Source organism: Odocoileus virginianus, chromosome 20, assembly GCF_023699985.2.
Source record: "Odocoileus virginianus isolate 20LAN1187 ecotype Illinois chromosome 20, Ovbor_1.2, whole genome shotgun sequence".
Taxonomy (NCBI): domain Eukaryota; kingdom Metazoa; phylum Chordata; class Mammalia; order Artiodactyla; family Cervidae; genus Odocoileus; species Odocoileus virginianus.
The window spans coordinates 16,410,539-16,432,152 of record NC_069693.1 but is presented as its reverse complement, the minus strand read 5'-3'; the positions used below and the strand labels follow the sequence as shown (position 1 = coordinate 16,432,152).

The following is a 21,614-nucleotide window of genomic DNA, read 5'->3' as shown; positions in this document are numbered from 1 at the left end:
AACCTCTTTCTACTCCTGAGTGTCTCTGTACTGTTCCCCCATCTCCTCTCCAGGGCTCCCACTTGAGGAAAAGCCAAGCCCCTTCTAGGCCACAGTCTCTGGGCCAGTTGCACAACCAGCCCCGCACTGCTGCCGCCTCTGTGGGCTTACCCCTGCCTCTCTCTCCTCCCTCAGTGCCTCCTGTCTGCTCTTGACCTGACCAAGTGTGCTCCTGCAGCAGGGCCTCTGCATGTGGAGCCCTCCCAGTCTGGAGGCTCTTCCTCCAGTGGCTGCTTGATTCGTTCCCTCATCCTCAGGTGTCTTTAAGTATCACAGGACACAGATTTCCCCATATCTTGAGCCCTTATTTCAAGCCATGCTGCCTCCATCCTCCCCCCATGGCCCTCTGTCTTCTCCCCCTGCTTCATCTTCACCCAGAGCACTTCTTCCCATGGGTCACTGTCTTTCACTCCCTCTTAGGTGATGAAGAGCTGCAGGAGGGCGAGAACTGTGCTGTGTGCTGCTGCATCCCAGGACTAGGAGAGGGCCCAGCATTCGGTAGATGTTACACAATGTTTGTTAGAATAATGGCAGGAATATTCCATTCCTTGAGGTGATAAGCAAGAATATCTTTAATTCTACTTACTCTAGATGGCTTTATAAATATTGTCTGGAAATAATTACATATGGTAAAGGTTTAAAATATTTGATGGGTCATAATCAACTAGCTTTTTGCTGGAGGCAGCTGACTGGCCTTTGGCTGAGTCACCTGTGGCGGATTAAGGTTTCCTGAATGCCTGATCTGAATTTGCGACACAAAGGTGTGACCACAGTCAGAACCCTATGCCAAATAGGATTCACATCCGGTAACTGCTCTTGGCAAAGAGGCACCAAGTACTGAGCTGCAGTGTCAGCTGATTTCTGTGGAGACCCTCCTTACCATGGCTCCTGCTGCCAGGGGACCACCCCTCCGAAGGTCACCCCACGAGGGGCTCAGGGGGCTGCAGATGTGCCTCAGAGTTTCCTGGGCAGGAAGGTGAACACCACAAGGCCCAGGCTGCACATGCTGGCTCTGTCTGTGGCGGCAGGGCTTCCATGTTGTGGGACCCCTGCCTATGGATGCCGTGCCACCTGTCCTTCAGAAGACACTGCCCCCCAACTCTGTGAGGAGAGGAACCAGGGTCTGGAGTGCTGAATAACACAGGTGGCTGCTATGGATCCAGACAAGTGCCCTTCCGAGGGTGCCACAGGATCCTCTGAGACATCCCCAGATCATGGGCACATTTGATGACATCTAGGTGAAGAGCTGGTCAGGGTCAATGGAGGAATGCCACTGATGTGGCCCTTTACTTGTGCTAGTTTTTTTAAAAATAATTTTTAATTTGAGAACTTTTTATTTATTGAAAAATTGCAAATATTTCTCAATATTTAGAAACAACATTAGAAAATTACTACTAACTAACCTCATACTTTATTTGTATTTCACCTGGTTGTCCATTAATGTCTCCTACATTTCAGAATATAATCCACAACCTATACTCACTGCATTCACTGTCCTGTGTCCCCAGTGTCCTCTGCTCTGTGGATTACTCATTCTCTCCTGGTCTGTCGTGGCCTTGACAGTTGTGAGGAGGACTGGCCAGGGATGGTAGGAGGCCCCCAAGCTGAGTTTGTCTGCTGCTGGTCTCATAATGTCCCGTGGGGTTCAGACTTTGTGGTTTGAGAAAGACGCCACACAGGGGAAGCGCCTTTCCTGTCACCTCACATCAGGGTACATATGACAGCTGTGTGTCTTACCAGTGGGAGTATCAGCCTTGATTAGTTGATTAATATTGTATTAGTCCAGTTTCTGCACTGTTTTTCCCCTTCCCCTTCTGTTTCCTTTGGAGGTGAGTTAATAAGTCTAGCCCCCACTTGAGGGGGCAGAACAGTTAAATTTGCCTCCTAGAGGGGATAATCTACCTGTGATATTCAGGATGTTTCTGTATGGAATTTTTGTCTCCTCACCCACATATACACAGTTTCATTTATTTTAGTTTATTAATGGTTTAAGTGTGTTAGGTCTTGGTTGTGACTTGTGGATTTTTTTCTTTGCAGAGCACAGGCTTTCTAGTTGCAGTGGGATGCTTCTAGTTGCCCCAGGGCACGTGGGATCTTAGTTCCCCAACCAGGGATTGAACCAGCTTCCATTGCACAGGAGGTCGTCTAGGGAAATCCCTGTTTTTTTATTTAATCATTTCTTCAGATCAGTTGAACTCACAGGTATTACTTTATACTTTGGGTTAGTGTCTAATACTCTTATTTATTTTGTCTGTCAAACTGTTTCCAGTTTGGCCATTGGGAGCTTCTCAGACTTCCTTCAAGAGTTTTCAAGGTCAATATCATTTTGTTTGTACCACCAAACTGCTTTCCTAGCCTGGAAGGTTGAGTTTGGCCCTTGAGATTTTTCACACATGGAGTTCTACCTCTGGTGGACTCAGAAGTCTGGGCCTTAGAGCTCCCATCCCCTGTGTCTTGTAGGGCTGTGAACCTCATAGAGTCTCGGATACAGGAGACAAACTGCACAGCCCCACAGCTGCTCACTGATATTTCTGGATAGACTGCAGTCCAAACACCTCTTGAGACCAGTTTCACAGATGGAAGAGGGTGGGACAGCCAGGAGAAGGGGCAAAGCTGGAGCCACTAGGGCTCCAGAACGTGCCAGTACTTGCTCTCTTAATGCCCAGAGGAAAGCTGGTGGAGTTATCCAATATTACAGAATTACCAGCGCCTGGGAAAACCCACATGTCTTCAGGTTATGAGTTCCCAGGTTGGAATTATTTGGAGCCCAAGGCTGCTGTCCACCAGTACTCAGGGCCCAGTGTAGAGACTGCAGCTGTTAAGATATTTGGGGGCTGCAGGAAGGTCCAGCTCTTCATTCTTATCTCTAGGACTTGAGGGAAAAAGGAAGGATTCTGGATGACCTTTTTTCTACCCGACAGTGGTGTAGACCTGTCCTTGACCCTCCTGTGATTCCATCTGCTTAGTTTGGGAGAGTGCTGCCCCTGGGAAACCAGGATGGGCTGGGGGAAGGATGACCAAGAAAACTGGTGATGGTTGGGGTTGGGACATCCAAGCACTTGGCTCCAAGTGGAGTCACTTAGAAATGTCAGCTCCACTTGATCTTTGGCAAAGATGCTACCACATCTTCTCCAGGAGCTCTGATCTCAGAGTACGAAGGGCTTCTACCGTAAACACCCCAAGGGCCTAGGGAGCCACCTGTGCCTGGAGCCTTGCTACAGGTCTGTGTTCCTCCTGGGAGGGGCATGGGCTGGGCTCAGGGAGCTAGTTGTTTATAAAGTGACAGAAACCCTACCCTGAGCAGAGCACTCCAGCCACTGCCACGATGAAGGGACTACTGCTTGTGCTGGCCCTGCTGGTGACCAGAGAGCTGATCTTTGAGATGCGTGAGGGTAGGAAGGAGAGTCTGGATGGCCCTCCTGATCCTTGCCTGGTGCCGTCTCACTGCATCCTTCCCAGTCCTGTCCAAGCCACTTCGAGGGGCTTGTGAGGGCAGCTGTCTGATCAGTGCCCAGGAGTCCTGTACAAACTGCTTGAGGCTTTCAGTCTTTGAATGGAGGGGGTGTTGTGGAGTTGGAAGGGTCTCTAGCTGTGCACACCCTGGGGGATAGTTTGTTGGGTATAGTGGTGCTCACTGCAAGGGTGGACGCCGGCTGATATGCCTGGGGATGATGGTCAAGGGCAGAGGAGTCTCCAGACCTCGCCCCTCTTGCTGCTCCCTCTGCTGGGAGTGCCTCATAGGGAAGGTTTTCTGTCTGGGATGTCGGCAGTCCTGGGTGAGGGCAGGTCTGGAAGCTTGGGAGCTTTGGGATGAGTCTGGAAGCTTTGGATGTGTGAGTTCTTATCAAGCGGTGGGAAACAGGAACCTCCTACTCTGGTTATTCTTTTGATGAAGTGTTTTCTGTCTGTGCCTTCAGCCGAAGCCTGCCCTATGTTTAGTGCAGCATTTAGCTCGATGGCCCTTGGAAGCAAAACATTGTTGAACTCAACTCTCAGTTTGGTCGATGCTACTGATGGAGAAAATGAAGCTATAGGAAGAATCCAGGATTGCTTCAATGAGGCGGGATTTGATGACAAACTGTTGAATATAAAAAGCATGGTAATTTACTCCCCTCACCCCTACCCTGCCCTGCCCACTAACATGCATAGTGCAGTATGCCACATGGTAATAGATCATGTAGTCATGGGATATGTGGCAGACAAGAGCTATAAACAAAGAAGCACATAAACCTTTGCTCCACCCTGCAGCACCTGGAATATGCAAGCACAGTCCACCTGCATGTCCAGCCTCTTCGGCTACCAAATATGCCTGTGTTATGCCAGTCACCTCGCACACAATAGGGGACTGGCCTCGGTGCAGTAGGTCAAGTATGTTAACTCATGTTTTTTTCCCTCAGTGTGAGGAGCTAGCATTGGAGGAGTAGAGTTTTATTCTTGGCAGGAAAGGAAGCATTCAGCTCCCACACTGGAAGGAGTGATATCAGCTTCCTTTTAGGAATATTGTAAAGGAGCCCCTACCTTAAGAGTCTCTTTCCAGCATGAGATTCTCTAGGTTTGTAAGGTTTATGACTTATTGCCACTTCACTTCATCTTTTTCCCACTCTGATGGCCATTGCTCTGGCTCAGATCCCCATTTCCACCAGTATGGTCTCAGTGCCTACAAGCCTGATTTCCCACTGTGGTATTTTGGTGCCTGAAACTACGGAGGAGGCTTCTAGGTCTTTGTGGCTGCTCACTTGAGCTAGCAATGGATCTCCTGAGGTATTCTTTTTTTTCCTCTCTTTGTTTTTTTCATAAGTATTGGAGATTTTGAATAGTCCATCTGAGCATATTTTCTTCAAGTTGTTGATTTTTTTAAATGAGAGGCTTTCCAGGAACAGACCTGCATGCACTAATATGAGCACACAGGGCACATGGGGTTGTTTATGACACCTGCATACACAGTCCGTCCACCCAGCATACCTGACAGAAGAGGATCAGGTGCAGGAGGTGTGACCCAAACCCAGACTCTAGCACCTTGCTCTTCCTCAGGACCAGCCCCTGCTGTGTCCTGCTGACCCTTGTTATCTCCTCCCCTCTCTGGCATGGTTGGTGCCTCCGTCTCCCTCCTGACACCTGTGCCTGGGCTGTTAGGGAGCCATTCTCCCCCTGGTGCCTGCTGGCAGCCCCTTCTCCAGTGGTGGGTCTGTGGGCAGAGGTTCTTGCTGGGGATGGGGCTGAATCCCTGAGGGTAAGGCATGAGGTGATTCTGAGGAGACAAGATAGACCAGCTGTGGGCTCAGTTCCTGTCTTTCCTCCTTCTTCTCCCTCCTAGATTTCCGTCATCTTGAGTGGGGATTGCAGTGACTATGTATTGTCCTCGGTGGTGGATACTGTTTTAGGATTAATTCTCAGTGTGACATCTCTGGCGAGATAATCTTTGCCAGGGATGTCTGGTCGGCACTTGATCTACCTGCCTTATTCTCCTTCTCAACTAAAGCTGGAATCAAGACACCTGTTTCACTAATATGGTCTCTGTCAGTATGACTCTAATAAAATAACTGCAGCTTTGCTCAGTGTGCGCAGTGTGTGCTGTGGGGAGGGTGTGAGGCAGGAGGTCTTGGGAGATGGTGAGAAGTGACACATGTGGTCACTGAGAGCGTGGGGACCAGGGTCAGACAGAACGAGGATAAACCTGGGGCTGTGGACAAGTTTGTCGTAACTTTCTCAAGTCATTCTGTCATCTGCTAAACTTGGATTGTGTGCCAAGATTAAGCAGAGTAACATACACATTACTCTTGACTTCCAGTTAGGGTTAAATGAATGTATGGTTTATAACACTGGAGGGATAAAAGTGTTGTCTGTGGGCACTGATAGCATGTCTCCCATTCTGGCCTTTAGCACAGTGACACATCCTCTAGTCCTTTTAATGTTTCTCTGGTTATTGATGGGTGACTCAGGACATGACTTAAGCAGGCCTGTAACAGATCCTCTCTTTCTCCCAGTGGCATTTGCCAATTTTTTTGCTTCTTAGGTGGATGTCTTCTGAGGATCCTGACATTTCATTGGGCACACTAAGTACCACTGCTCTTTGTGGTCCTACCATGGGGGCCAGGACCCCCATGAAGTCTTAGAACAGGAAGATGGGAGTGGATGGAAGAAGCTACCCCAGTGGGAATGTTGTTACTGTGGAAACAGCTCATGCTGTGAAGTGTGAATTGCAGGATGTGCCACATGGGCACATGTCCTAAACCCTCTAGCCTACTTTTAAAAGCATGAATGGGTAGTTGTATTACCATTAGGAGACTTGTGAGGCTACATGGAAAGCACTAGGTTTTATCTCTGTTTCCTGTCAGTTTGTAGTCAGACTGTAGTCAGCATGACCCACATGAAGAGTGGCATAAGTGGTAAAGTCATTCTACCTTGTAGCCAGGCAGGCATAAGGTCACACTGGGATCTGCTAGACTTCATATTAAGTGTCCAAGTTATACTAAAGAGGTCTAAACTTTTGTTGAAAAGTAAAAAATAAAATTTGAACAGATTAAGGGCTAAATCATATTCTTGTATGAGATTTATCAACACTGTATAAATGGCAACTATTCCCAAATCCATGTAAATTAATTTTTGTTGTAATGTAGATTGACTTAAATTTACCCCCCACTCCCAACCCAAACTACTTTCTTGATGTCAGTGAAGGAATTTGAGCAAAACAGGAACTTTAAGGAGGATTGTTCTCACCAGGTATTGCAACAGAAATGTATATCTCCCTAAACAGTCTAGTTTTAATGGAGGAATAGGTACCTGTTCTTGGTAACAGAAAACACATAGATAGAGTCAAAGGTAGTTTAAGATGTAATAATAACAGTTTTATTGAATCATGAAGAAGGAACGGATATTTTAAAAAATGGCAAATGAGAAAAGTGACCAGACATTAAAATAATCTAGATGGATTTGCCAAGCCTTTTCCTGTGGATTTATATGGAATAATGATTATTAGGGCTTCCTTGGTAGTTCAGCTGTTAAAGAATCCACCTACAATGCAGGAGACCCTGGTTCAATTCCTGGGTCAGGAAGATCCCCTGGAGAAGGGATAGGCTATCCACTCCAGTATTCTTGGGCTTCCCTGGTGGCTCAGTCAGTAAAGAATCTGCCTGCGATGCGAGAGACCTGGGTTTGATCCCTGGGTTGGGAAGATCCACTCCAGTGTCCTTTCCTGGAGATTCCCCATGGACAGAGGAGCCTGATGGACTGCAGTCCATGGGGTCACAAAGAATCGGACATGACGGAGCAACTAAGCACAATGATTTAATTGCCATAGTTCTAATGTTTAATTATTCATTTGTCACAACTCATTCTCCTCCACCCCCACCCCCAGTTACTCTTTTAGTTTGACTTTCATGACATCATAGTTTCCTTGTTTTTCTCCTGTTTTACTTGAAGATCCCTCTCAAGATCTATTTACCACAGATTGGGACTTGAACCCACCTGGCTGGGACTCAAACCCAGCCAAAACTGACAGTACCTGGTTTCAGGACTTAATGAAGCTCAGGTTCTTGATGTCTCATCACAGAAAGAATTCAGTGAGAGACAAAGTGATAAATAAGAAGTGGATTTATTCAGATACAGAGAGAAGCATACTCCACAGAGTGTGGGCCATCTGCAGAGGGCAAATGCCACCCTGAAATTTGGCATGGTGTTTTTATCGGCTGGATAATTTCATATGCTAATGAGTGCAAGGATTATTCCAACTATTTTGGGGAACTGGTGGAGATTTCCAGGATTTGGGCCACTGCCCACTCCTTGGTCTTTTTCTTTTTTTTTTTTTCCATTTATTTTTATTAGTTGTAGGCTAATTACTTTACAGCATTGCAGTGGTTTTTGTCATACATTGAAATGAATTAGCCATGGATTTACATGTATTCCCCATCCTGGTCCCCCCTCCCACCTCCCTCTCCACCCGATCCCTCTGGGTCTTCCCAGTGCACCAGGCCCAAGCACTTGTCTCATGCACCCAACCTGGGCTGGTGATCTGTTTCACCCTAGATAATATACATGTTTCAATGCTGTTCTCTTGAAACATCCCACCCTCGCCTTCTCCCAGAGTCCACAAGTCTGTTCTATACATCTGAGTCTCTTTTTCTGTTTTGCATATAGGGTTATCGTTACCATCTTTCTAAATTCCATATATATGTGTTAGTATACTGTAATGGTCTTTATCTTTCTGGCTTACTTCACTCTGTATAATGGGCTCCAGTTTCATCCATCTCATTAGAACTGATTCAAATGAATTCTTTTTAATGGCTGAGTAATATTCCATGGTGTATATGTACCACAGCTTCCTCATCCATTCGTCTGCTGATGGGCATCTAGGTTGCTTCCATGTCCTGGCTATTATAAACAGTGCTGCGATGAACATTGGGGTGCACGTGTCTCTTTCAGATCTGGTCTCCTCGGTTTGTATGCCCAGAAGTGGGATTGCTGGGTCATATGGCAGTTCTATTTCCAGTTTTTTAAGAAATCTCCACACTGTTTTCCATAGTGGCTGTACTAATTTGCATTCCCACCAACAGTGTAAGAGGGTTCCCTTTTCTCCACACCCTCTCCAGCATTTATTACTTGTAGACTTTTGGATAGTAGCCATCCTGACTGGCATGTAATGATACCTCATTGTGGTTTTGATTTGCATTTATCTGATAATGAGTGATGTTGAGCATCTTTTCATGTGTTTTTTTGCCATCTGTATGTCTTTCTTGGAGAAATGTCTGTTTAGTTTTTTGGCCCATTTTTTGATTGGATCATTTATTTTTCTGGAGTTGAGCTGGAGGAGTTGCTTGTATATTTTTGAGATTAATCCTTTGTCTGTTGCTTTGTTTGCTATTATTTTCTCCCAATCTGAGGGCTGTCTTTTCACCTTGCTTATAGTTTCCTTTGTTGTACAAAAGCTTTTAAGTTTCATTAAGTCCCAATTGTTTATTTTTGCTTTTGTTTCTAAAATTCTGGGATGTGGGTCATAGAGGATCCTGCTGTGATTTATGTCTGAGAGTGTTTTGCCTATGTTCTCCTCTAGGAGTTTTATAGTTTCTGGTCTTACATTTAGATCTTTAATCCATTTTGAGTTTATTTTTGTGTATGGTGTTAGAAAGTGTTCTAGTTTCTCCTTGGTCTTTTAATAGTGCTTTGGAACTGTCAAGGCACCTCTGGGTGTGTCATTTTACTTGTTGATTGAGGATCAAGGTCTAATCTTATCTGCCATCTTGGTTCCATTTGATTCCAATAGGTTTTATGTTGTGTCCTTAGGTTGTCATTCTTTCGAAAGTTGTGCCCTGCCCCTTTCCCTCCTGTTACAAGATCTTTAGGGTTGTATCCTATAGCAGAGTTGCTCAGTTGTGTCCGACTCTTTGTGACCCCATGGACTATACAAGTCCATGGAATTCTCCAGGCCAGAATACTGGAGTGGGTAGCCTTTCCCTTCTCCAGGGGATCTTCCTAACTCAGGGATTGAACCCAGGTCTCCCACATTGCAGGCAGATTCTTTACCAGCTGAGCCACAAGAGAAAGATAGTAAAGGATATGCCTACAATGTGGGAGACCCGGGTTCAGTCTCTGGGTCGGGAAGATCCCCTGGAGAAGGAAATGGCAACCCACTCCAGTACTCTTGCCTGGAAAATCCCATGGACGGAGGATCCTGGTAGGCTACAGTTCATGGGGTGGCAAAAAGTCGGACACGACTGAGCAACTTCACTTTCCTATAGCAGAGTGCATCCTCTTTCAGTGTCTTTCCTTTCTTAAGTATGTTCACTTTCTTAATGGTATCATCCAGCTTCATTTTAACTTTGCTTACAGTTTTTGACAGTAAATCTCCATGCCCACTTTTATTGCAACATACAAATGTGTCTCTCAGTATTTGTTAATGAATTTTTTTGAAAAGCTCTAAAATTTTTGTGAGGTGCAAATAACATTAAATAAATGAATAGACTATTCAAAGGGAATTTTCAACCGAATAAAAATGTCATTTTTCTTTTACAAATACTAACTGCCATTAGTAGTTAGTTTAATGTAATCTCAATGAAAATCCCTACAGGATTTTTCAAGGTATTTTATTCTTATAAAATTGGTATTACAATTATCACATGATCCAGAAATCTCCTCTTTAGGTTTACACTAAAAAAAAAAAAAAAGATAATTTAAATAAGTTCAAATAAAAATGCTGCCCACTGATGTTTCTTGCAGCTTTATTCAGCTCTGTTTATCAAAACTGGAAACTATGTTAGTATCCTTCAGCCAGTGAATAGATAAACAAAGCTTACCACATTCCTACAGTTGAACGCTACTCAGCATTTAAAATTGCAGGTAGGAATATCAACAATCTCAAATATGCAGATGTTATCACTCTAATGGCAGAAAGTGAAGAGGAATTAAAGAGCCTCTTGATGAGGGTGAAAGAGGAGAGTGGAAAAGCTGGCTTAAAACTGAACATTGAAAAAAACTAAGGTATTGACAACTGCTCCGATCACTTCATGCAAATAGATGGGGAAAAGTGAAAACAGTGGCAGATTTTATTTTCTTGTGCTCCAAAATCCCTGTGGAAGTTGACTGCAGCTATGAAATTAAAAGACATTTCTCTGGTCTTCTAGTTCAAGGTGGCAGAGTAGAAGGATGTGCGCTCATCTCCTCCTGCAAGAGCGTCAAAATTGCAACTAGCTATTGAACAACCATCTACAGGAAGATTCTGGAACACATCAATAAAAGATACTGCATGTCCAAAGACAAAGAAGAAGCTGCAGTGAGATGGTAGAAGGGGCACGGTCATGATAAAATCAAATCCCATACCTGCCAGGTGGGTGACCCACAAACTGGAGAACGATAATACCAAAGAAAGTCTCCCACTGTTGTGAAGGTTTTGAACCCTATGTCAGTCTTCCCATCCTTGGAATCGGACAGTGAGACTGGGAATCCCTAGGGACTCTGATCTTGAAGGCCAATGGAGTTTGATTACAGAACTTCCAGAAGACTGGAAGAAACAGAGACTCAAGTCTTGGAGGGAACAAACAAAATCTTGCACACACCAAGACCCAGAGCAAAAGAGTTACCCCACAGGAGACTGAACCAAAACTAACTTCTAGTGTTGGAGAGCCTCCTCTGGAGGTGTGGATCAGCAGGGGCTCACAACAAGGGTACTGGTAGCGGCAATTTGGGAAGGTCCCCCTTGGCATAAGCCCTCTTGGAGATGGCCATTAACCCTATAATAGAGCACATAGATGTCAGGACTGGGTCACCTCAGGCCAAACAACTACCAGGGAGGGAGCACAACACCATCCATAAGCAGATAATTGGATTAAAGCTTTACTGAGCCCCCTGAAAGTGTCCCCCTTTCTGCAGCATGAGGATTAATTTATTTTTGGAAATAAAGTGCACTATTGAAAGGAAAACAAACCACACTGCATTACTGGAAGCTATTTCTGCTAATTTTATTACAGTTTAAAACTTATGGTTTGATTTGAATACTATCATGGGAGGAGCTGTGAGTTGGGAAGATAATGATGACTTAATTGATAACTTAAAAGGAACCCAAGGGTATCTGCACTGAAAGAGTGGAACAAGCCTTCCCAGCAATTGATCATGGAGATTACTATGTGGAAGGCTACTGAACAATGCATACAAAGACTTAGCCTGGAAGCATGGCAACATATACTTGTCAGCACTTTGCATTTATTCTGAAGTTATGGAAGCATTGAAATTTCAACCAGGATTATATTTTCTTAATCTGAAAAGTGGAACTGGATATTTGAGTTCAATCATGGGCTTAATTTTAGATAGTTTTATTTTTTAAAATTCTATTTTAAAAAGGAAAAAGAAAAAAACCCACATTACAGAAAGTTAATCAGGATGAAAAAGCAGAAAGTTATGTCCCAGATGAAGGGACAAGATAAAACCCCAGAAAAACAGCTAAATGAAGTGGAGATAGGCAACCTTCCAGAAAGAGAATTCAGAATAATTATAGTGAAGGTGATCCAGGATCTTGGGGGATCAATGGAGAAGATGTAAGAAATGTTTACCAAAACCTAGAATAACTAGAACTAAACAAACAGAGATGAACAATGCACAAGAAGGAATCAATAGCAGAATAATTGAGGAAGAAGAATGGATAAATGACTTGGAAGACAGAATGCTGAAAATCACTGCCCCAGAACATAATATAAAAAATAAAATGAAAAGAAATGAAGACAGCATAAGAGATATCTGGGACAACATTAAACACACCAACATTCGCATTATAGAGGTCCCAGAAGGAGGAGAAAGAGAGAAAGGACCTGAGAAAATATTTGAAGAGATAATAGCTGAAAACTTCCCTAATATGGGAAGGGAAATAGTCAACCAAGTCCTGGAAGCATAAAGAGACCCAGGCAGGATAAACCCAAGGAGGAACACACCAAGACACATAGTAATCAAACTGGCAAAAATTAAAGACAAAATATTAAAATCAACAAGGGAAAAATGACAAATAACATATAAGGGAATTCCATCAGGCTATCAGCTGATTTCTCAACATAAATTCTACAAGCCAGTAGAAAATGACACGATATATTTATAAAGTGATGAAGAACCTACAACCAAAAATACTCTACCCAGCAAGACCCTCCTTCAGATTTGATGGAGAAATCAAAAGCTTCCCAGACAAGCAAAAGTTAAAAGAATTCAGCACCACCAAGCAGCTTTATGATAAATGCTAAAGGGATTCTCTAGGCAAGAAAGACAAGAGAAGGAAAAGGCCTAAAGAAAATAAACCCAAAGCAATTAAGAAAGCAGTAATATGATAATCAGTTCAGTTCAGTTCAGTGGCTCAGTCGTATCCAACTCTTTGCGACCTCATGAACTGCAGCACTCCAGGCCTCCCTGTCCATCACCAATTCCCAGAGTTCACCCAAACTCATGTCCATTGAGTCGGTGATGCCATCCAACCGTCTCATCCTCTGTCATCCACTTGTCCTCCTGCCCTCAATTTTCCCTGCATCAGGGTCTTTTCAAATGAGTCAGCTCTTTTCATCAGGTGGCCAAAGTATTGGAGTTTCAGCTTCAGCATCAGTCCTTCCAATGAACACCCAGGACTGATCTCCTTTAGGATGGACTGGTTGTATCTCCTTGCAGTCCAAGGGACTCTCAAGAGTCTTCTCCAACACCACAGTGCAAAAACATCAATTCTTTGATGCTCAGCTTTCTTTATAGTCCAACTCTCACATCCATACATGACCACTGGAAAAACCATAGCCTTGACTAGACTGACCTTTGTTGACAAAGTAATGTCTCTGCTTTTTAATATGCTATCTAGGTTGGCCATAACTTTCCTTCCAAGGAGTAAGCGTCTTTTAATTTCATGGCTGCAGTCACCATCTGCAGTGATTTTGGAGCCCCCCAAAATAAAGTGTGACACTGTTTCTGTTGTTTCCCCATGTATTTGTCATGAAGTGATGGGACCAGATGCCATGATCTTACTTTTCTGAATGTTGAACTTTAAGCCAACTTTTTCACTCTCCTCTTTCACTTTCATCAAGAGGCTCTTTAGTTCTTCTTCACTTTCTGCCATAAGGGTCGTGTCATCTGCATATCTGAGGTTATTGATATTTCTCCCAGCAATCTTGATTCCAGCTTGTGCTTCATCCAGCCCAGCGTTTCTCATGGTGTATTCTGCATATAAGTTAAATAAGCAAGGTGACGATATACAGCCTTGGCGTACTCCTTTTCCTATTTGGAACCAGTCTGTTGGTCCATGTCCAGTTCTAACTGTTGCTTCCTGGCCCACATACAAATTTCTCAAGAGGAAGGTCAGGTGGTCTGGTATTCCCATCTCTTGAAGAATTTTCCACAGTTTATTGTGATCCACACAGTCAAAGGCTTTGGCATAGTCAATAAAGCAGAAATAAATGTTTTTCTGGAACTCTCTTGCCTTTTCAATGATCCAGCAGATGTTGGAAATTTGATCTGTTTCCTTTGCCTTTTCTAAAACCAGCTTGAACATCTGGAAGTTCACAGTTCATTTTGCTGTACCCTGGCTTGGAGAATTTGAGCACTACTTTACTAGTGTGTGAGATGAGTGCAACTGTGTGGTAGCTTGAAATTATTTGGCAGTGCCTTACTTTGGGATTGGAATGAAAACTGACCTTTTCCAGTCCTGTGGCCACTGCTGAGTTTTTCAAATTTGCTGGCATATTGAGTGCAGCACTTTCACAGCATTATCTTCCAGGATTTGAAATAGCTCAACTGGAATTCCATCACCTCCACTAGCTTTGTTTGTAGTGATGCTTCCAAGGCCCACTTGACTTCACATTCCAGGATGTGTGGCTCTAGGTGAGTGATCACAGCATCGTGAGTATCTGGGTCGTGAAGATCTTTTTTGTACAGTTCTTCTGTGTATTCTTGCCACCTCTTCTTAATATCTTCTGCTTCTGTTAGGTCCATACAATTTCTGTCCTTTATTGAGCCCATCTTTGCATGAAGTATTCATTTTGTATCTCTAATTTTCTTGAAGAGATCTCTAGTGTTTCCCATTCTACTGTTTTCCTCTATTTCTTTGCATTGATCTTTAAGGAAGGCTTCCTTATCTTTCCTTGCTATTCTTTGGAACTCTGCATTCAAATCTTTCCTTTTCTTCTTTGCTTTTCACTTCTCTTCTTTTCACAGCTATTTGTATGGCCTCCTCAGACAACCATTTTGCTTTTTTGCATTTATTTTTCTTGGGGATGGTCTTGATCCCTGTCTCCTGTACAGTGTCACGAACCTCCATCCATAGTTCATCAGGCACTCTGTCTATCAGATCTAGGCCCTTAAATCTATTTCTCATTTCCACTGTATAGTCATAAGGGATTTGATTTAGGCTATACCTGAATGGTCTAGTGGTTTTCCCCACTTTCTTCAATTTAAGTCTGAATTTGGCAATAAGGAGTTCATGATCTGAGTCACAGTCAGCTCCCGGTCTTGTTTTTGCTGACTGTATAGAGCTTCTCCATCTTTGGCTGCAAATAATATAATCAATCTGATTTTGGTGTGATCATACATATCAATAATTACCTTAAATGTAAATGGATTAAATGTACCAACCAAAAGACATAGACTGGCTGGGTGGATGACGACATGTATGCACTTCTACTTACCACATCACTCTGCTTGACCTCCCAAATTGTATGTTATTATTTTATATTGTTAGATTAATCATGTTTCTATTATGGCTTTCAAGTGTATTATCTTTTATTTTTTGTCCAACTATTGATTGTGAAAACTGACTAGCACCTTTTACTATTGTGATTATGTAACTATTACTCAATATCATTATATAATCATTGGTCAATGGAAATATAATAGGACTCTATATCACCAAAGCCACCATTTAATAGAAAAACCTGTAATCCCTTTTTAAAATCTAATGCATATCGGAATTATCTTGAAATTAAAAAAATGTTTTTAGTTTATTTGACTGCACCAGATCTTAGTTGCAACACACGAAATCCTTAGTTTTGTCATGTGGGATCTAGTTCCCTGACCAAGGGTTGAACCCAGCCCCACTACACTGGGAGCATGGGGTCTTACCTACTTGACCACCAGGGAAGTTCCTTGGAATTTTTTGAAAAATACAAATGCCAAGGTATTGCTTCTTTTTTGGTCAGAGCTCAAGATGTGTTTCTAATGAGCAGCCATGTTTAAGAACAACTGACCTATATGATGATCTTTTACTTTTATCTAGTTTGTTTCACTTTTTCTATTTCATATTCAGTGCCCCCCTTTAATTTAGTTTGTTTTCCAACTTCTCCATCTCTTTTTTTTTGATGTTCTTTCTCAAGCCTTTATCAAGCATAGTAGAAAATCTTTTGTATACATATATAAATAATATGTATAATATATATATTTTAGAAAATTTATGAATTTTTGTCTAAAAAATTTATGACATTTTGATTTCACTTGACTCAGTATGAATAGTCAAACAATTTCTAGATTTCTAATAAAAAATAGATATGCAACAAGCAGCAAAGTTTTACTGTATAGCACAGGGAACTATAGTCAATATCTATAATGGAAAATAATTTAAAAAATAATATGTGTATATGTATAACTGAATCACCTTGCTGTGCACCTGTAACCTTGTAAGTCAACTATACTTCAATAAAATATATATATATATATATATATATATATATATATATATATATATTTTATTCCTATATATATATATAGGAAAAAAAAGACACTTCCTCCTTGGAAGAAAACCTATGACAAACCTAGACAGCATATTAAAAAGCAGAGACATCACTTTGCCAACAAAGGTCCATACAGTCAAAGCTATAGTTTTTCCAGTAGTCATGTACGAATGTGAGACTTGGACCATAAAAGAAGGTTGAGCACCAAAGAATTGATGCTTTCGAATTATGGTGCTGGAGAAGACTCTGGAGAGTGAGTCCCTTGAACAGCAAGGTGATCATATCAGTCAATCCTAACGGAAATCAACCCTGAATATTCATAGGAAGAACTGATGCTAAAGCTGAACCTCCAGTACTTTGGCCATCTGATGAGAAAAGGCAACTCACTGGAAAAGACCCTGATGCTGGGAAAGATTAAGGGCAGGAGGAGAAGGGGGCTACAGAGGATGGGATGGTTAGATGGCATCACCGACTTAGTGGACATGAGTTTGAGGAAACTCTGGGAGATAATGAACAGAGAAGTCTGGCATATTGCAGTCTATGGGGTCACAAAGAGTCGGACATGACTTAGCAACTTAACAGCAATTAAAAGGAAGAAACTAAAAAAAAAAAAAATCATCCCATGTAAATGTCAAATTGTTGCACGTGTCCCTAGTTCATTCTTTTCACTGATGAGTAATATCCCTTTGTATCGATATACCATAATTTGTATATCCAGTTACATAATGAGGGTTATTGGAGTTGTTTTTCAAGTTTGATGCTGTTACTAATAAAGCTGCTATGAGTATCCATGTATGTCTTAAAAATAAAAGGAATACACTATTGGCACATGCAGCAACATGGATGAATCTCAAATGTATTATGTTGAGTAAAAGAATTGGAACTTAAAAACTATAGTCACAGGGCTCATTTATATGCCATTTATGTTATATTTGGAAAAACAAAAATAACTCTGAAAGAAATTTTAAGTAATTAGGAGCAGAACACTTTAGGAAATGCTGAAACACGCATGCACATATTTGGGGCAGATTAACTAACAGAAGGCCAGAAATAGATCTAAATCATCATGGATTTTATTGTAAAGATAATTTGCAAATCAGTGAGGAAATCTGCTTGACTTCATAGGTGAAATGGTGCTGGATAAACTAATTGAACTTTTGTGGAAATAAAGATGTTGCATCTATGTCTCACTGGTGCCTTCCATAGTAATCTCAGATAAGTTAAAGGTTTATACATGCAAAGACTAGGATAGAAAATAGAAAATTCTTAGAAAATATTATGAAAGAATATTTTTTTTAAACTTCAGGGTAAAGAAGATGTTTCTAAAACTGGAAGAAAACCAGTGTGGTAATTTTGACTGTATAAAAAATAAAATATTACTGCATGGCAAAATATGCAACATACACCTTTTCAGGACATCATTCAAATGTTATTTCATTGATGTCTTTGGTCAGTCTGTTTAAATTATAACATGTCTTACCCATGCCCCCTGCCCTGTCCATTGCCTGTCTCTCTTTCTTGACTTTTCTTCTAATGTGTTATATATTTACCAAGCTTTCTTGTTCATTATTTTTATATCACTATCAGACATATGCTAGACAGATAAAGAAATTTTAGTCATTAAAGAAATATTATCCATATGGAAATTATCCATTAATATCTATCTATCATCCCCTTTCTCCCCAAGTGCCACAGATACTCTTTTTTTCTTCTTTATAAATTTTTATTTATTTATTTCACTGTGCTGAGTCTTCATTGCTGTGCCAGCTTTTCTCTAGCTGCGGGGGAGTGAGGATGACTCTCTAGTTGCATTGTGCAGGCTTCTCATCACAGTGGCTTCTCGTTGCAGAGCACAGGCTACAGGGCACAGGCTTCAGTAGTTGCAGCAGTGATACTCAGTAGTTGCAGCTCCTGGGCTCTAGAGCACAGGCTCAGTAGCTGTGGCTCATGGGCATAGTTGCTCTGTGGCATGTGGGATCATCCGAGATCAGGGGTTGAATCCGTATCTCCCACATTGGCAGGCAGATTCTTTACCATTGAAGCACCCAGGAAGCACCCCCCCCACCACCACAGGTACTCTTTTAATCCATACTCCACAATGTTTCCTTACTCCAGTGTGGCATTTGTAGTAAAACAATGACATTCCCCTGTTTATAGTCAATGAAATATCCTAAGACATTAAGACAAAACGAAACAAAAATATTACTGGCTCTGGTTAGGGAATGGATTTACCTTTTCACCCAAAACAACTAAAACTAGACTAAATGTAGAAAAGAATGATATTCAGAAATTGAGCTTCAGGTAGCACAGGAGAATGGTCTCTGAGAAAGGGGAAACAAGGGTGCACTCTATGATTGCCTAACTTGGACAGAGTACCCAGATGGCACTGCAGGAGGTAGGAATTCAAGGAGGGAAATGAACACTCTCTCTGAACTCATGAGAAAGAGTTGGGAGTTCCAGGGGGCCAGTGTGGTTATATTTGTTGCACAGAAATAGGACTCCAGGGTTCTGCAAAAATGTCCTCATCAAGTCTTTACTGAATACTACCTAGTGTGTGCATGTGGGAAAAAAAAAAAAAAAAAAACTGCTCAAAGTGAGGGAATAACAACCTGCAAGGAGTAGAGGAAACAATCCCGGAAATTTACACAGGTCTGAAAATGGTTTGTATTTCTAATAGCCTTAGAGAAATAATGTGGTTATTAGTGGGAGAGTTAAGCAGTTTATTCAGGAAGGTGTCTTAGCAGTGGTATACAATTTGCCTTTTCATATGGATGCTTTTGTCCATCTTAACAGTGCTTAAAAGAAGCTTCAAATGGATCAACCTATTTCAAAATAAAAGAAACAAAGTTCAAGAGTATCTGTAGAACTACAGAGGTACTTAACACCTAAAATTTTAAGTTTTAGAATCTTTCTCATTGAAAAATTAGCAAGCAAGCAAAGCAGAAAAATATGAACTTTGATCAGAAGTAATTGATATAAATGAATCAATAAAAACAAAGATATCAACATAAACAATTGAAGACTTGAAGAACAGAATCAATATAAACAATTGAGAAATAGAATTGAAGAATAGAATCAATATACTTCAATATTTACAAATCAATCAATGTGATACACCACATTAACAAATTGAAAGATCAAAACCATATCATTGTCTCAATAGATGCAGAGAAAGCCTTTGGCCAAATTCAACGTCCATTTGTGATAAAAATTCTCCAGGTGGGGGTGAGGGGCTGGCTCATCCGTGCACAGTTGTGTGGGGTGGCCTGGGGAGGCCCCAGAGTGGCTGATGCTCTGCCTGCAGGGACCGGAGTCGCGAGGCAGCTGCCATGGCGGGGTCGGAGAGCCAGCTCAAGAAAATGGTGTCCAAGTACAAATACAGAAACCTAACTGTATGTGAAACTGTTAACGTTATTACTTTATACAAAGATCTCAAACCTGTATTGGATTCATATGTTTTTAATGATGGCAGTTCCAGGGAACTAATGAACCTTACTGGAACAATTCCTGTGACTTATAGAGGTAATACATACAATATTCCAATCTGCCTGTGGCTGCTGGACACATATTCGTATAATCCCCCTATCTGTTTCGTTAAGTCTACTAGTTCAATGACTATTAAAACAGGAAAGCATGGGGATGCTAATGGGAAGATATATCTTCCTTATCTACATGAATGGAAGCACCCACAGCCAGAGTTGTTGGGGCTTATTCAAGTCATGATTGTGGTGTTTGGAGATGAACCTCCAGTCGTCTCTCGTCTTACTGTTTCAGCATCCTATCCACCATACCAGGCAACACCAAATAATTCCTACATGCCAGGCATGCCAAGTGGGATTTCTGCTTACCCATCCGGGTACCCTCCCAATTCCAGTGGTTACACAGGCTGTCGTTACCCACCTGGTGGTCAGTATCCTGCCACAACAAGTTCTCAGTACCCTTCCCAGCCTCCTGTGACCATTGTTGGTCCCAGTAGGGGTGGCACAATCAGCGAGGACACTATCTGAGCCTCTCTCATCTCAGCGGTCAGTGACAAACTGAGATGGCGGATGAAGGAGGAAATGGATTGTGCCCAGGCAGACCTCAACGCCTTGAAACGAACAGAGGAAGACCTGAAAAAAGGTCACCAGGAACTCGAAGAGATGCTTAACCGTTTAGATCAAGAAGTAGCTGAGGCTGATAAAAAAACATAGCACTTTTGAGAAAGGATGAAGTACTCAGTTCTGCTCTGGAGAAAATGGGAAATCAATCTGAAAACAATGATATTGATGAAGTTATCATTCCCACAGCCCCACTATATACAAACAGATCCTAAATCTGTATGCAGCGGAAAATGCTATTGAAGACACTATTTTTTACCTAGGATAAGCCTTGAGGTGGGGAGTAATAGATCTAGATGTCTTCCTAAAGCATGTATGTCTTCTGTCCCATAAACAGTTGCAGCTGAGGGCATTAATGCAGAAAGCAAGAAAGACTGCTGCTCTCAGTGACCTCTACTGACTTCTCTGATACCAGATGGAGACTGAACTCTTCTAAAGTATTCTTCTCTTCCTTTCTCTTATATCAGTAGGTGCCCAAAATAAATTATTGCAGTTTATCATTCAAGTGTAAAATACTTTGAATCAATAATATATTTTCTGTTTTCTTTTGGTAAAGACTGGCTTTTATTAATGCACTTTCTATCCTCTGTAAAGTCTTTCTGTGCTGAATGTTGGGACTGACTATGCTAAATAAAATCTGTTGCATTAAAAAAAAAAAAACACTCCAAAAAGCAGGCATAGAATGAGCATACCTCAACCTAATAAAAGCCATATATGATAAACACATAGCAAACATTATCCTCAATGGTGAAAAATTGAAAGCATTTTCCCTAAAGTCAGGAACAAGTCAAGAGTCTCCATTCTCACCACTACTATCACATAGTTTTGGAAGTTTTAGCCACAGCAGTCAGAGAAGAAAAAGAAAGAAAATGAATCCAGACTGAAAAAGAAGAAGTAAAACTCTCACTGTTTGTAGATGACATGATCCTCTACATAGAAAACTAAAGACACCACCAGAAAATTACTAGAGCTAATCAATGAATATAGTAAAGTTGCAGGATATAAAGTTAATACACAGAAATCCCTTGTATTCCTATACACTGACAATGAGAAAATAGAGAAATTAAGGACACAATCCCATTCACCATTGCAACAAAAAGAATAAAATACTTAGGGATAAATCTACCTAAAGAAACAAAAGACCTATTTATAGAAACCTATAAAACACTGGTGAAAGAAATCAAAGATGACACAAATAGATGGAGAAATATACCATGTTCATGGACTGGAAGAATCAATATAGTGAAAATGAGTATATTACCCAAAGCAATCTACAGATTCAATGCAATCCCTATCAACCTACCTACAGTAT

At 41.6% G+C, this 21,614-nt stretch overlaps 1 protein-coding gene, 1 long non-coding RNA gene and 1 pseudogene across 2 annotated transcripts in view; 2 read left to right on the top strand and 1 right to left on the bottom strand.

The window, feature by feature from the left end:
• LOC139029875 (uncharacterized) overlaps positions 1-21,614 on the bottom strand; it is a 123,148-nt gene that overhangs the window by 2,858 nt on the left and 98,676 nt on the right. The window lies entirely within an intron of this gene.
• On the top strand, positions 3,325-5,589 carry LOC139030042 (androgen-binding protein homolog). The gene is made up of 3 exons (XM_070451915.1): positions 3,325-3,431; positions 3,957-4,138; positions 5,354-5,589. Exons 1-3 carry the CDS (start codon positions 3,365-3,367, stop codon positions 5,453-5,455), a joined length of 351 nt encoding a protein of 116 aa, XP_070308016.1. The 5' UTR covers positions 3,325-3,364; the 3' UTR covers positions 5,456-5,589.
• On the top strand, positions 19,501-20,962 carry LOC110123248 (tumor susceptibility gene 101 protein pseudogene; annotated as a pseudogene).